This window comes from Macaca fascicularis, chromosome 12 (genome assembly GCF_037993035.2).
Source record: "Macaca fascicularis isolate 582-1 chromosome 12, T2T-MFA8v1.1".
NCBI lineage: Eukaryota > Metazoa > Chordata > Mammalia > Primates > Cercopithecidae > Macaca > Macaca fascicularis.
Genome location: NC_088386.1, coordinates 39,532,241 through 39,545,972, shown reverse-complemented (window position 1 = coordinate 39,545,972; position 13,732 = coordinate 39,532,241). Strand labels below are relative to the sequence as shown.

Sequence of the window (13,732 nt, the reverse complement as noted above, 5' to 3'; positions counted from 1 at the left end):
AGGCCGAGGCGGATGGATCACAAGATCAAGAGATCGAGACCATCCTGGCCAACATGGTGAAACCCCATCTCTACTGAAAATACAAAAATTACCTGGGCATGGTGGCACATGCCTGTAGTCCCAGCTACTGAGGAGGCTGAGGCAGGAGAATTGCTTGAACCCGGGAGATGGAAGTTGCAGTGAGCCAGGACCGTGCCACTGCACTCTAGCCTGGCGACAGAGTGAGTGAGACTCTTTAAATAAAATAAAAAAAAGAAAGAAATGAAAAAAAAAAAGAAGGAACATTTGGTTTTAGAATAAAATTCACATACATTTTCTCCTTTTTATTCCCCAAATTTTCTCATCAGTTTTGATAGCTTGTTCATCTTTCATAATAGTATATTTTTGTCACTGTCTATCAACATAAATATAGTGTCTCCTTCTCTGTTACTTTTCTGATACTCTGTTCAGGAAATTTGATCCATCATAGTGTTGTCCCATTGCTGTTTTTCTACCATAGTATTCAGTAAAATCATGTCATGTTCCAAAGGAGACTCTCCAGTTGGAAACACTGTCCTAGGAGAATTCTTGTATGTGTTTGGAAGGAGGAAACTGATCCTTTCTTCAATACCAGTACATTTTCCCATCCTATTTTCAACCTCCAAGTAATGGCTTCCCCTAAAAAAATCATGGAATAGAACACATGATGAGAGACAATTTTTAGGGTTTCCATCTGCTTTATTGATGCTATAGGAGACATTTGATTCCAAAGGTAACGAGAACACTTGTGAATAAGGTAAATTCTTACATAGAAAGTAGAGCAAATGTACATGGGAAACAACTACTTCCTCTTGCTTGGAAGAGATTACTTCAGATCTATATTGGGAAAATCTTTTATTGTTCTATACCATCGTCATATTAAATGAGGTGAATAAATAGAAGCTTTTGAAACTTGGCTTCTGAGTTACAAATAGAAAAAATGATGAGCAAATTATTAAGTTTGGAAAAAGTTAGGTCACTTGAGTGATAGAGGTAACATAGTTTAGTAAACACAGTTTAGTTTAAAGATTATATGGGTAATTTACAATTTCGGGGCTAACAAACCAAAATCAGTATGTATAAAATGTCACTTCACATACTAAAAGCTTCATAGTGCAGACACAACCTCTTACACATAGAAAGATCTTAAATATTTTTTGAATGAATATTTGCTAACTGAGTCAACTCTGTGACTCGTTCACTGACTGACTAGGGAATGTAGTGTTATTCAGTGTGGCTTAAATATGGACATCATGAAGGGGAACAAGGATTGGCGAGTTTACTTAGATTTAGTAAGCTCCTACAACATGTCATGCCCGACACATGTTCTCCTTTTTAATGCTCTCGAGAAATTTACAAGAGCGGATATTACTATCCTAGTTTACAGATTAGAAAACTGAGGTTCAGAGAAATAAACTGATTTGAATAAACTCCAAAATTGAGGAAGTGCCAGTGTAATCCTGTGTACCAACACAGCCTGTATTCTCTCCACTTCAACATACCTGTTGCTTGAGTGGAGTAACTTGAGGTGCTTCATAGAGATTTCTTTATCTGTCCCCTAAAATAATCTTCACAGGCTTACTGTGGTACCTGAACATATCCCATTTGTGATTACTTCTGTTGAATTAAGATATTGCCTCTGTTGAAAGGTATAACGCATTGAACACCAAATATGATGAGTGCATTGTGACAATTTAAGATTAGTTTCCAACACGACCAATAACACAGAGCCCAGCATGATTCAGAGCTGGATCCAAAGTGGGACTTAGTTTCAAGACAGGCTGCAAGGAGACCCATAGTGGCAGTGGTGGGTGGGGGGTGGGTGGGTATTGGGAGTTACCTGGGCACTCAGAAAGTAGTATAAAGACCTTAGGAAACTGACCACCAGTGGGCGGAGAATGCTTTAAAGTGGAGGTAGGAAAATAAAGATTTCCTGTTTTCAGTTTAGCCTAGGACTCTGCCAAACTGTGTTGAATTACTAGAGTAAACCTTGTGTAAACGAGAGAGTTTTGTTGTTGTTCTTAGAGAGCTCTTTTTAGGGGGGAGTGGGGATCGTGAGAAGTGAGTGTACATATGTTAGCAAGGATGGCTCTGGGTTTGATAAACATTTGTTCTGGCAACATGTAAGGTAGCTTTTCTTATTCTCATACATTCATAAGGACCTTAAATTTTCTGCGTGGGAGGAATATATCCTAAAGGGATTTTATAAAATTGAATAAGACAAACTGCTCATACTAGTAGGCAGTTAAATTAGCAATGTATACAATGTAAAACACTTCGCAATTAAGAGAGAATGGGGAATTTAGGCATAATTATTTAAGTTAAATAATGCTAATCACATAAACCGTATTGCCAGAAGAGGCCATATAAGCAAATGGTATAAATGAGGTTATCTGGAAAGTGTTAGATTTTCAGAAATGACTCTTAGAAATGGTAGTGGGAAATAAAAATATAAAAGAATAGACTGCTGGAAATAGAACCATCTTTTCCTTATGACAGCCCATATATATCCCAGCTGTTGAAAGGACAGACATCAGGAAATGATGCACCTTTTAAAGCAGAGAAGAGAAAGCTAAAGCTTCTCTTTTTAACAATGGAAGATTCTCTTTTCAATGGAAGATGCTGTCTTCGCTAAGTGTCGTAGCCCTGGGACCAGACATGGCTAATGAGGTCAGTCTGATAACTACAAATTTTCTTTCCATTTCAGCATGTATTACTCAGGCCAATAAGTAGGGTTTGCTTGTTAATTTTGACTACAGCTGGTTTCTGTGGATCCTGTTTTTCCTATCTTATCACAAATTCTTCATAGTCCAAGCAAGACAGTCTTGCTTAGTATCCTGTGACACAGACTGCTGTCAATATTTCATCTTGGCTTTAAAAGTTTGTACCATGAGAAGCAAAATTTCAGTCACCAAGCATTGAATACTTAACAACATAGCCTCACAGCCACGGTGGGGCTAGCTGGTGTTCCCCCAGAGCATTTGTGCAGTGTGCATCATGATTGGCTCATCTGTGATTCAAGTTTATTTAAATAATATTCTGCCAGAGTTTCTTACTGAAACCTCCTGCATAGACATGTGCCACCTATTTTATGAATATTAGCTGTTAGCCATTACCAGTAAAGAAGAGCATGCAGCCATACTGCAGCCAACCAGTCAAGGATAAGTGTGTCTTTCTGTTTAACGATGTGGTATCCAAACATCTAGTTTTAAATTGGGATGGGTTTCCTTGCTTTTGATTCCTTTATTTAGTGAAGATAGTGTGATGAGGAATGGGGGTGTATGTGTATGCATGAGAATGCCATATCAAAATTTTTTCTTTTATACTTTATAGGTTATATAAATCTGCTCATCATATAAGTGATATATTGGACACATGTGGGCTAGCATGATTTTTTAATTATCTTTGATATTTGTTTATGTGGCCAGATTCTAAAAATGTTAATTTTATAATTAATTTCCAGCACATTGTTTGGCAACAATGAATAGTTTTTTGTTGTAAATCACCCAAGGCCTTAGATTGCTGAACTGCCTCAATGTGTCTTCGCAGTTAGTTTTGGAAAAGTTATTTATTTTAATTTCTATTTTCCTTCTCCTCAATTTGGTTTCTATCCAGGAATCTACAGAAATCATTTTGATAAAAACTGTTGATATTTTTTCTGCTGTCATCCATATTAGCCTTGAACCATATTTTCTGTCAGTTTTTCACTGGTTCTCCTGCTTTCTTTTAGACGTCCTTTTGTCTACCGTTCTGTCACATTGGTGTATGGCTTCAAATTTGGCTTTCATCATTTTCCCACGTAAATGTATTTCTCATTCCTTTTGCAATCTCTATTATATTAAATATGCTACTGCCCATCTGGCTGCCCCATGCTTCTCAGACTCTGGCTATGCACCTCCTAGGGCCTCGAGTAGTATTTCCCAGAGTATCCTTTGTTGTCCATTAATTCTTAAGCTGTGTCCTCCAGGGGTGCGTGAGGAGGAGGCGGACAGGTTTCTTACTCCAGTAGGCTTGGAAAACAATTATCACATCCCCATCATGTATTAGGTGCTCAATAGGTACTTACTGAATGAACAAAAAGCGTTAATGAATGAACATATTTATAATATACAGTAACATGTACTTTGGGAAGTTTATAGTAAAGAAATGTTTAGCTTTATTTAACTTAGCATTTTCCAAACTTGTTTTCCCACAAAACCATCTCTGGTGCAACATCTACATGTGTCCCATGGAATCAATGTTGCACAAAACACACCTGTGAAACACCAGCCTGAGGGATACAACACTGTGGCTCTACTACTCCTCTGTCCCCCAAAGCTGAGCTAGAACGTGAGACACGCTGAGCTTCATCAACTCCCTCTCTCCTTGTCTGCCCCATGTAGGCCAGTTTCCTTATTCCAGTTACTAACACCCTTATATCTCTTCACTGACTCAAATACAGAATAATCTTTTATCAGTTACACACGCTCTTTCTTTCTCTTTAATCATACACTAATTAATATCATTTTTTTCACCTGCTATCTTCCAAATGTGTTTTGAGAAATAAGATGACTAATAATCTCTGTCATATGGACTTTTACCCTTGGGCATTTATTTATGAGGTTCTATAGGTTGAACTTACTATAGTAAGTACTTTTTATTAAAATCTCTCAAAAAGACAGTTGTGAGGAGTGTATTCCACCATGGCATGCGTTTCAGCCATGATATTCTCTTCAGTGGCACATGAATCAACATGAATGTCCCAAGTTGACTTGTTTCATGTTAACCTTATTGCCTGCCTTTTGACTACCTCCGTGAATCAACTGCAAATACTCTAGCCTTTCGACTAGAGCAGAAATAAGCTAAGGTGCCCAGAGCACTTCTTTTGCTTACCATCAGTCTTAGTGGCATATAAAACTGCTCTTAAATCTAGTCTTTTCCTGGCTAATATGAAAAAGGCAAAGGCCTTTGGTTATTCCTATAGGTCGATCTTAGGTTTGTGTTTGGACATGGGGTCTGTGGTAAGGGGTATACATTTAGGTCTAGAAAGTGCTTGTTCCAGCTGTGTCTTTAAACATTGCCCAACATAGTACTGGGGTTTTGTGGCAATGCCTCTGGAACCATACTGGCAGACAGAGGTGGGGAGGAAAGGAGTTTGAGAGGATGGGCAGCAGGAGAGGGTCTCTGTTTCTGTTTTACATATTGGCTAGTGGTTGGAAAGGAGTTGGGAGTGGAGATCCCAGGACTAATAACACATTGGAAATGATTACGGCAATCAGAATGTTTCTAAAGATAAAAATAGGTTCTGGTGGAGTTTCTAAGAGATTTGGAAACAGGAAAAAGCATTCTGGAAGATGGACAGTAGAGTTTCTTTAAGAGAAATGGGGAAATTACTAAATGATAAACCTGACATATGTGGATCACTATTTTTCTTCTGACCCTTTCTTTTCTCTCTTTCACTTCTTACCTCAGGACCTTTTCTCTTCTCATTAGCACCTCCACCAGAGTTGGAACTGGGAAAGAGAAAGGAAGTGTTCAGACATGTGCCTATTTGCATAGTCACGTTATTGAGTTAATGCCAGGACAGCACAAACATTCTGTCCAGTTCTATAGAAAAGCCAGTTTCACCCCATCAGTAAGGTATTATTTTCTTTTTTTTATTCGCATAGAACAGATTATTGCCAGGCTTCTCTTAACTGTACATTATAAATAGTGTCTGATTAAGAATGTTCTGGATGGGTTAATTAGTGTGGTGACTATTATTAAGCAAACTGCTTGTTAGTATTATGCCTATTTGATCTTGGTATTGATGTGAAGTAATTGACCATAGAGCTACATTTAGTAAAGCTGAAATAAAGTTTTTTTTATTTCTATTATGGCAATAAATTGTTTATATTAAACATGTCTATGAAAATATGAGTTTCATGGCACAGAGAATCGGAATAGATTGTGTGGGATGGTGGATGTGGTTGGTTTTGTTTTGTTTTTAGAATTATTAATACAGTTGTTCAGCCAAGACTAGGTTTATTGTAACAAAGTAGTACAAAAATGTTTCAGAGTCTGCCTTCATTCTTACCACAAAGTGTATGAAAACTAAAGTGTTTTTAACTTTCCCCAACTAAAGGAAGTATCCTGCTAGATTTGGCTAATTGCCTAAGTACTTCTTTTGGTGACAATTACTATAATGAATAGATTATAAGAAAAATATGAAAATATACTATAAACAAGGAAAACCTAGCTTGTAACTACCTTCTTTCAAGTACCAGATTGTTATCTATATTATTTATTGGTAGGTTGTCCAGTTCTATTATTAAGTTTCCCTAGCTGTAACATTTCCATAGGGAATTGATTCCATGAGCTAATAAATTACACCATCAGGGAGTTTTTCTTGAAATTGAGCTTAAATTTTCCCATTCTTAATTTCATCTCGTTGCTCCTAGTTACATCCCCTTGTACCAAGCTAAATAATTATTCTTTTTCCTTGGAGACTCTTATTATGTACCCTTCTGGTTGTCACTTAACCAGGCTATTCATAGTTAGCTCCTTTAATCTGTCCTCATAAATCATTTTTTCCATTGCCTTGATTATTATTATTGCTCTTCTAAACACTCTCTAATTTTCAAACATATACAGTTCTCAGGTGCCCCAGATGACATCAGCATTTGCACAGGGTTCTATCCTGACAGACTTAGTATCTTCCTTCCCTGTGCAACAAGATCCAGAACTAAATGGCATCAGTTCACTGAATCAAATCAGCTCTTGCTCATCTTGTCCAATTCAGGATGGTCTAAATGGTGTTTTTTATGTGCCCTAATTGCATTCAAGGTTTATTTTGATTGTTTTCAATTTCATGAGATTTGTAAACTGTTTTGGTGACTGCCCCTATTTGTATTCTGCATCTTTCCATGTCCCTATTCACTACCACCTATCAAGTCAGTCATCTGCAACCTGTCTTAACATGAGATTCTATTCATCCTTGAGAACATTTAGGGAATGTTCTCGCAGGCCTCGCACCTTGCCCACAGCTAAATTCCTTGTCAGTTACCAATTGCTGTTGTTTACAACCCTTTAGCCAATCTCCCATCTCTTTTAATTTGCAATTTTGCTCGCATGCTGGCCAATATAAATGAATTTTATGAGTAAGATGGGTCATGATACTGTTTCCTAAAATGAAGATATGTTGTTTGAATCCCATTGATTTTTTTTTTCTTTTTTTCTTTTTTTCTTTTTTTCTTTTTTTTTTTTTTTTTTTTTTTTTTGGTGAATCCTTCATAAGCTGAGCTTGTGATTCTGTTACAATCCTTATTAAGCTTGCCTGGCACTCTTTATCTGACATAAATAAATAGGTTACTTCACTTGCTTTATTGTTTTCCAGATATGTGCAGATGTTCCTTCTCTTACCATTTGTTCCATTTCTTTAGGAGAATTGAAGATAGTGTCATAGTCATTCTATTTTTTTACCTTTTCTGGTGATCAGTGGCAATTTTTTATTGCTGTGTTTTAGTTTCTAGAATCTCTTTAGTATTTTGAGTTTGTTTCAGGAAGAAGTTGATTGGTTCCCACAGTAATTCGGGGCCTATGCGGTTTGAAACTATAATCTATAAATGCCCAGGTTTCTTTCCATTTTAAATCAAGGACTAAATTTACTATTTTATTAGGGCATATTTAAGGATTTAGTACCATTCTTTGTGTTTTGTCTTTCTATATACAATCATCTAGTTATTACTTGAGGAGTTCTTATGTATTTGTTTGAGTTTCCTCAAGGTATTTGAAATTAGAATAGAAATTTAAATATCTTTATGAAACAAACATAGAAGCCCCCAAAACAAGCTTTCTGGTTCTGGAATGTACGTAGTGTCCTACAGCGAAAGACTTTGTTTCTAGCTCCTGTGGCTCCTCCGTTGTTTCTTAGTGTTGCCTATCAGCCCTTGCTTTCAGCCCTTTTTAATGCCCTCTCCCTGTCTCCACGGTGACTGTTCTGAGGCCTCAGTGAGTTTCTGAAAGCCCATCTCCACCTTTGTTCACCTCACTGAAATAGATGAACTGACCTAATGCTTTAATGAGGCAACTCCTTAGGTTCTATACTTGCCACCTAAAGCTGTTTTGTTTTTTCAGCTTCATTTTTCTCTTCTTCCCTCAGCTTTGCAAGAAAGCTAGGTTCACTATCTTTACAAGACTCTGCTTTTCACCCACACCATGATCACACGTGTTATAATGTTTTTCTCCTCCCATCTTATAAGATCTTTCTGTTTCTTCAGGATCCTGCTTCCTTCCCTAGCAAGTATTCCTAAGTGAATAACACTGTGCCCATGTGCCTCATTTTTAAAAGTCCAACCTTACCTTCCCCTCCCTTCTCTCTACCTCCTTTTTGCTCTGCCTCTTTTGTTTGTTTGTTTGTTTTTTGTTGTTGTTGTTGAGACAGAGTCTTGCTCTGTCACCCAATCTGGAGTACAGTGGTGCGATCTCGGCTCACTGCAAACTCCGCCTCCCGTGTTCACGCCATTCTGCTGTCTCAGCCTCCCCAGCAGCTGGGACTACAGGCGCACGCTGCCACACCTGGCTAGTTTTTTTTGTATTTTTAGTGGAGACGGGGTTTCACCATGTTACCCAGGATGATCTCGATCTCCTCACCTCGTGATCTGCCCACCTCGGCCTCCCAAAGTGCTGGGATTACAGGCGTGAGCCATGGCGCCCAGCCTGCCTCTCTTTCATACACAAACCCTAGCCTCCTGCAGTCTGATTTCTGCCCACACCATTCTTCAAGGTGCACCATCTTTCAGCCAGAGCAGAGAGTAGCCTGTCGGAGTAGCCAGTGACCTATGACGTGACAAGGCCAAAAGCTTCTTCTTTCTGCTCTGTAGCACCTCTGCAGTGTTTTATGCCCCATTTTACACACTCTTTGAGGGTTCTTGATTCATTTCAGTAATGTAATATTACTCTCTTGGATTCTCTTTCTACTCTTTCAGATGTTCCCTTTTGCTTTTTCCGTGCTTTTTCTTTTTCACCTACCTCCGAAACCCATTTCTTCTCCTACACAACAATTCAGGGAAGGGGCCAAGTTTCCGGATGGGGCTCAGGAACTCTGAAAAAGCACTTGGTAGTCTGGCCTAGTCTACCCCTCTAGACCTTACATCCAGACCTGCATCCCAGTCTCTTTGGGTTGCATGTTATTTCCTAAGGAGTTGTATTTCTTCACTCCTTTTTCCTTTGATCACATGTTCTTTGACTCTAGAGCTTCCCTGACTCTGTCTTGCAAAATCCTTTACCTAAAACCTTTAAGCCTTTACTGAGCCCCAAATCAGCCTTAATCTCTTCTTCCCCTCCATTTAAAAAAAACGGAATGGCCATTGCATGTATAGTATGTTCCAAGGTAGGTTAGTTGGCTGTTCATGTGTCTGTCTCCCACTCTGCTGTAAGCACTAATGGTCTGCTTTCCAATAGACGGTGAGCTCCTTGAGGATAGCCCCTCTATCAGTATATGTGGCTTACAGGATTTAAGCTATACTTTTTTAAGGTTTCGTTTTATTTTGATTCTCTATCAATAAGTAACAGATACTGAACTCTGTGTGATAAAGTGTCATGGAAAGATAGGAGAGAAATGATAATAAAAAAGATATTAAAATATACTTCAGGAAACATTAGCCAAGTCAATTTAATATATATTCAGGTGCCCAGGAATACAGAACAGTCATGAGCAGAAATGACCAGTGTTAATCAAGGCAGTTTCAAACATTTTTGTAGGTTAATGAACAAGTATGGCCTGAAAATAAGCACTGGGCCATGTAGTGATTGGAAAACACAAAATGGAAATCCAGAAGGATGAGTGAGGGAAGAGTGATAAACCATCCCTCTAATGTTATGTTTCATGGTATGTGCAGTGCAAGTTTTATAGCCATAGAAACTCTTTGGAAACCATTCAAAGACAGCCCAGTCCAATTTCAAACTTTTGAACTTCTCTTAGTGGCTACTACTTTTTGCACTTTTTCTGGAATTTTTGTATAACATCTTTATTTTTTCTCAGTTTTATATATAATCATTATGTCCTTACAGGAAGGTAAAGGACAAATTTTACATATTTTTTGCCACTAAAAGTATATTGCATTCTTTTTTTGTAACAGATTCATGCCCAAGCACAAAACAACCCATTTAAAGAAGATGCTCAGCCTTAAAGGAAATGGCGGTACGGTTCTGTCCATGGCCCTTCCTTTTCAGCCGGAGCAGAGAGATTCGGAGGGTTTATTGAAGAATTCTAATTCAGAGTGTGATGCACACTGTGGCCTTGATACTGCACGACGAGAATACTTGGGTAACTCATTAAGACAGGAGTCAGACTTGAAAAAGTCCACCTCACCAGAGAATTCAAGCTCTCATCGTGGTGAAAATAAACAAAATCTGACTGTTAATCCCTGTGCCACTTTGGGTGGAGATGCTAATCAGCAAAGACTGCTGCACATTGTCTGGCCTCACAGGTGGTAAGTCAAGGCATGCCAATTTAGTAAGAGTTGTAGAACTGGTGAAAGAAAATATATTCTGTTGATTGACATAATAATTTGCTGTCCTTACTGCTTTAGAAAAAGATTATTTTAATGTGGTGGTATTACTCATGATCTGCCAAGGTGGTACTACTAAATATCTTCACATTGATGGTCATGCGCTTAGATTAAATTTGAATTACAGATAACGATTTGCAGTGATCTGCTCAACTAACAGTAGTGGGTAGGCACTTCTAGCATATCAAGTCTTGTTCAAAAAGTTTCAAAATATAAGAATCAGATTCCATTTTATGCACACGCACACACACAGTTATCACAAAACTCTTTCATATATATACACTGATAAAGCAATATTAATATTAAAGCTAGAATAATTTCCATTATTTACTACTTTGGCCAGTTTCAACAAGGTGGCTTCATTTTACTTGTCGTAATATGTATATCAGTACATTTCAAACCATTCCCTTCACTCAGATGCCTCTGTATTGTGCTAAGCAAAATACTTTCTAGCCGAGTCCTTTCTAAACAGAGGAAAATCAACTGCAGCATGTAATCTCACCAAATATAAACTCAAACTTAACCCTGCCTCCTATAAATTAGGATTTAAAGAGGTAAAATGTCCTGATAATCTTCTGGTATTAGGCATGAACATTTTAATCTAGTTTTTATTCCTCCCAGTTAGTTTAATCTGCATGTGGCCTGATTAGAGTTCACTTCCCTCACAGATTATGGTCTCTTTATTGCAGAGATGCTAGGCTGATCATTAGGTCCGATTTTCTGAGAGCAACCGTTTGCAGGTGAAGTAATAAGCACACCGCACCGGCCGGGCAAAGCGCCTTTGCCGAGGATTTGCCTTCCAGCACATTAAAACTCTAGAAGCTCTCCCAGTTGATCTGCAGCATCTGGTACCTAAAGGGATTTTCATCTTTGATTCTAAATGTATGAACGTAAAATGTAGGGATTGAAAGTTGATGTGTAATGTGTGTTTGAATTTGTTTGTGCAACTTCACACTTCCAGCATAGCCTTTCTAAGGTAGTAACAGGTATATTTAAATCATATTTTACTTCGATTGTGACAGAGTTCAATATTCTTTGATGTGATTTTAAAATGCACTGGGTCTAGATGAGATTAACCTGTTTCAAGGTAAAATAGATGTCATCATTTACTCCCTTCTGAAAAGCTTTTTCTTTTATTGCATTAACCTTTGGTTGTCTCTGAAGTACTCTTTATTGCAAGAAAATCAGTTCTAAAAGTTGGTTCCAGGTTATCATGAAAATGTTAAATTAAATAATTTCTAGTCTGCTTTTACAAAACAGAAATATGGAGGACAGAGTGAAAACCATGTTATTCAATACTTTGCACAAAATAAGACAGAGCTATGTTAATAAAATTAACAATATTAAATTGAATAATTCCCTCTCTTCCTTTGTATATTTTTGCTTTAATTTAATTTAATTGCCTAAAGTTAGTTGCTTAAAGAGATGCAGCATTATGTTTGTGCACATTCTTATTGTTAAAGCTAAATTATTTTTAATTTGGAGAAGAGGGAAAAAAGCCGCATCAGCAAGAGTAAATGCCAAAATATAAAAGTAACACATTCATCCTTACGGGTAATATAGTAGAACATTGGAAACTTGGAGGTTGCCAGACACATAGCTAACATTAGGGCTAATTTTGAAAATCTAGCGTGCAGTCAATTTTACTGATGCCTGGGGACATACAAGGTAGAAGCTGACAAGAGAACTAATTTTGTTTGGGTTATTTACTGCTATGCATCATCCGCAGGTTCCCGCCTGACACACAGCTATATGAAGGGGGATATTATCACACACTAAAAATTTATGTTGACATTCGATATTTGTTCAATATGTCAGCAGTATTACTTTCATAATCAAAAGAGTAAGAAAAAGAGAAAAGAAAAGCACTTTATGCTCATATAGATATATCTTTTTAATAACAGTCTATAAGGTTAATATAGTTTACCTTTGAGAGTATACAATGAAAACAAGCAGGGTTAGGAGGGGAAATGACAGAAAGCATCAACCCGAGCTGTTTGTTTGCCATTACCTAAGCGAGCCATGTCAGCTCTCTGGCCCGCGTCTGATAGCTATTTGTTGTACAGAGAGCACAGCATAAAAAAAATATCAAACTCTTAATACTATTGTGTGCCCATAACCATCTGTCACTGCTAGCCTGGAGATGAGAGGAAGATTACGAGGAATAAACACTGAGCCGCCGAGCATTGGTAAAGCCTTCGGGCAAAAAACTCTTGTGGGGACATCAAAGACATTCTAATTCCGAGGCAGTCAAGGATTACAGTGTGTAACCTGTGCTGACAACAGATAAATGACTGGCAATATTGTGCCAGAGCTGTTGGGTCCTGCATGGAGTACTGATGATGATGATGATGATGTTATCTTGCAGAATGGACTCTGCTGGGATAATTTTATGATAAAACACTTTTTTCAAATGCCACTGGGTCTAGGCAGACATTTACTAGCTACAGGGGTAGCAATCAGTTTCTTCAAAATTTACTGTTCTAAGCCCATTAGAGTTCCATCGCAGCAAGACTCTTCAATGAAAATCTAAAACGCCTATATTTTCTTTAGGAGGATTTATGCAAATGTTGTGAGCTGAACTCCTACCCTTTAGTGGTAGATGCTTTATCATCTGATTTATGTAAATTTGCTCATAAAAATACAGTTTATTTTTAATTGGTGAATATGAATTAGAAAATTAAGATTCTGGTTCAGCATTCATCAAATATCCCCAGCTACAAGCACACATTTCTTTAGACCCTTGATTGTATGGGTGGAAATGATATAATTGACCAGTCAATATGAATGGTATTCAGAAGGAAACTATGGTTTCTACTACAAATGACCAGGGATGTGTTTCTTATTCAACCCCCTTAGTTTGAGCCTCCCCCATCCTTGTACTTCACATATTCTTGTCAGTATTTCGAGCTGCCTTAACTCCCTGCTTGAAAAGGGGAGTTTTCTTTACAGTAGCCTGCAGGAAGCTCTTTAGAAGCAGGAAGTCTTGCATTTTCACCTTGGCCATGTATCTTTACCAGAGAAAATGCATTGATGACTGTTTCCATGTAAACCTAAAGGAGAAAGGAACACTGGAGAGGGCAGTTGGATTCTTAGATCTTGTCATTACCTTGCCTAACGAAAGAGAAATAAAACCCTCCTCTTTATCATAAAAAAATATGCCCATGAAATCATGCAGTTGCAGT

The 13,732-nt window shown here is 37.8% G+C and overlaps 1 protein-coding gene across 50 annotated transcripts in view; it reads left to right on the top strand.

Annotated features, from left to right (window-relative positions):
- The window catches only part of GTDC1 (glycosyltransferase like domain containing 1), a 376,361-nt gene that overhangs the window by 304,996 nt on the left and 57,633 nt on the right, over window positions 1–13,732 (top strand). For 30 of the 50 annotated variants that reach the window (XM_074009034.1, XM_074009028.1, XM_074009012.1 and 27 more), the window contains one exon: window positions 10,116–10,469. In XM_074009034.1, coding sequence (XP_073865135.1) covers window positions 10,116–10,469 — 354 coding nt within the window. Of the gene's footprint in view, window positions 1–2,517; window positions 2,689–5,469; window positions 5,638–10,115; window positions 10,470–11,236; window positions 11,901–13,732 lie in introns of those variants that run through there. The other 20 variants (XM_074009026.1, XM_074009024.1, XM_074009002.1 and 17 more) reach the window with 4 other exon arrangements.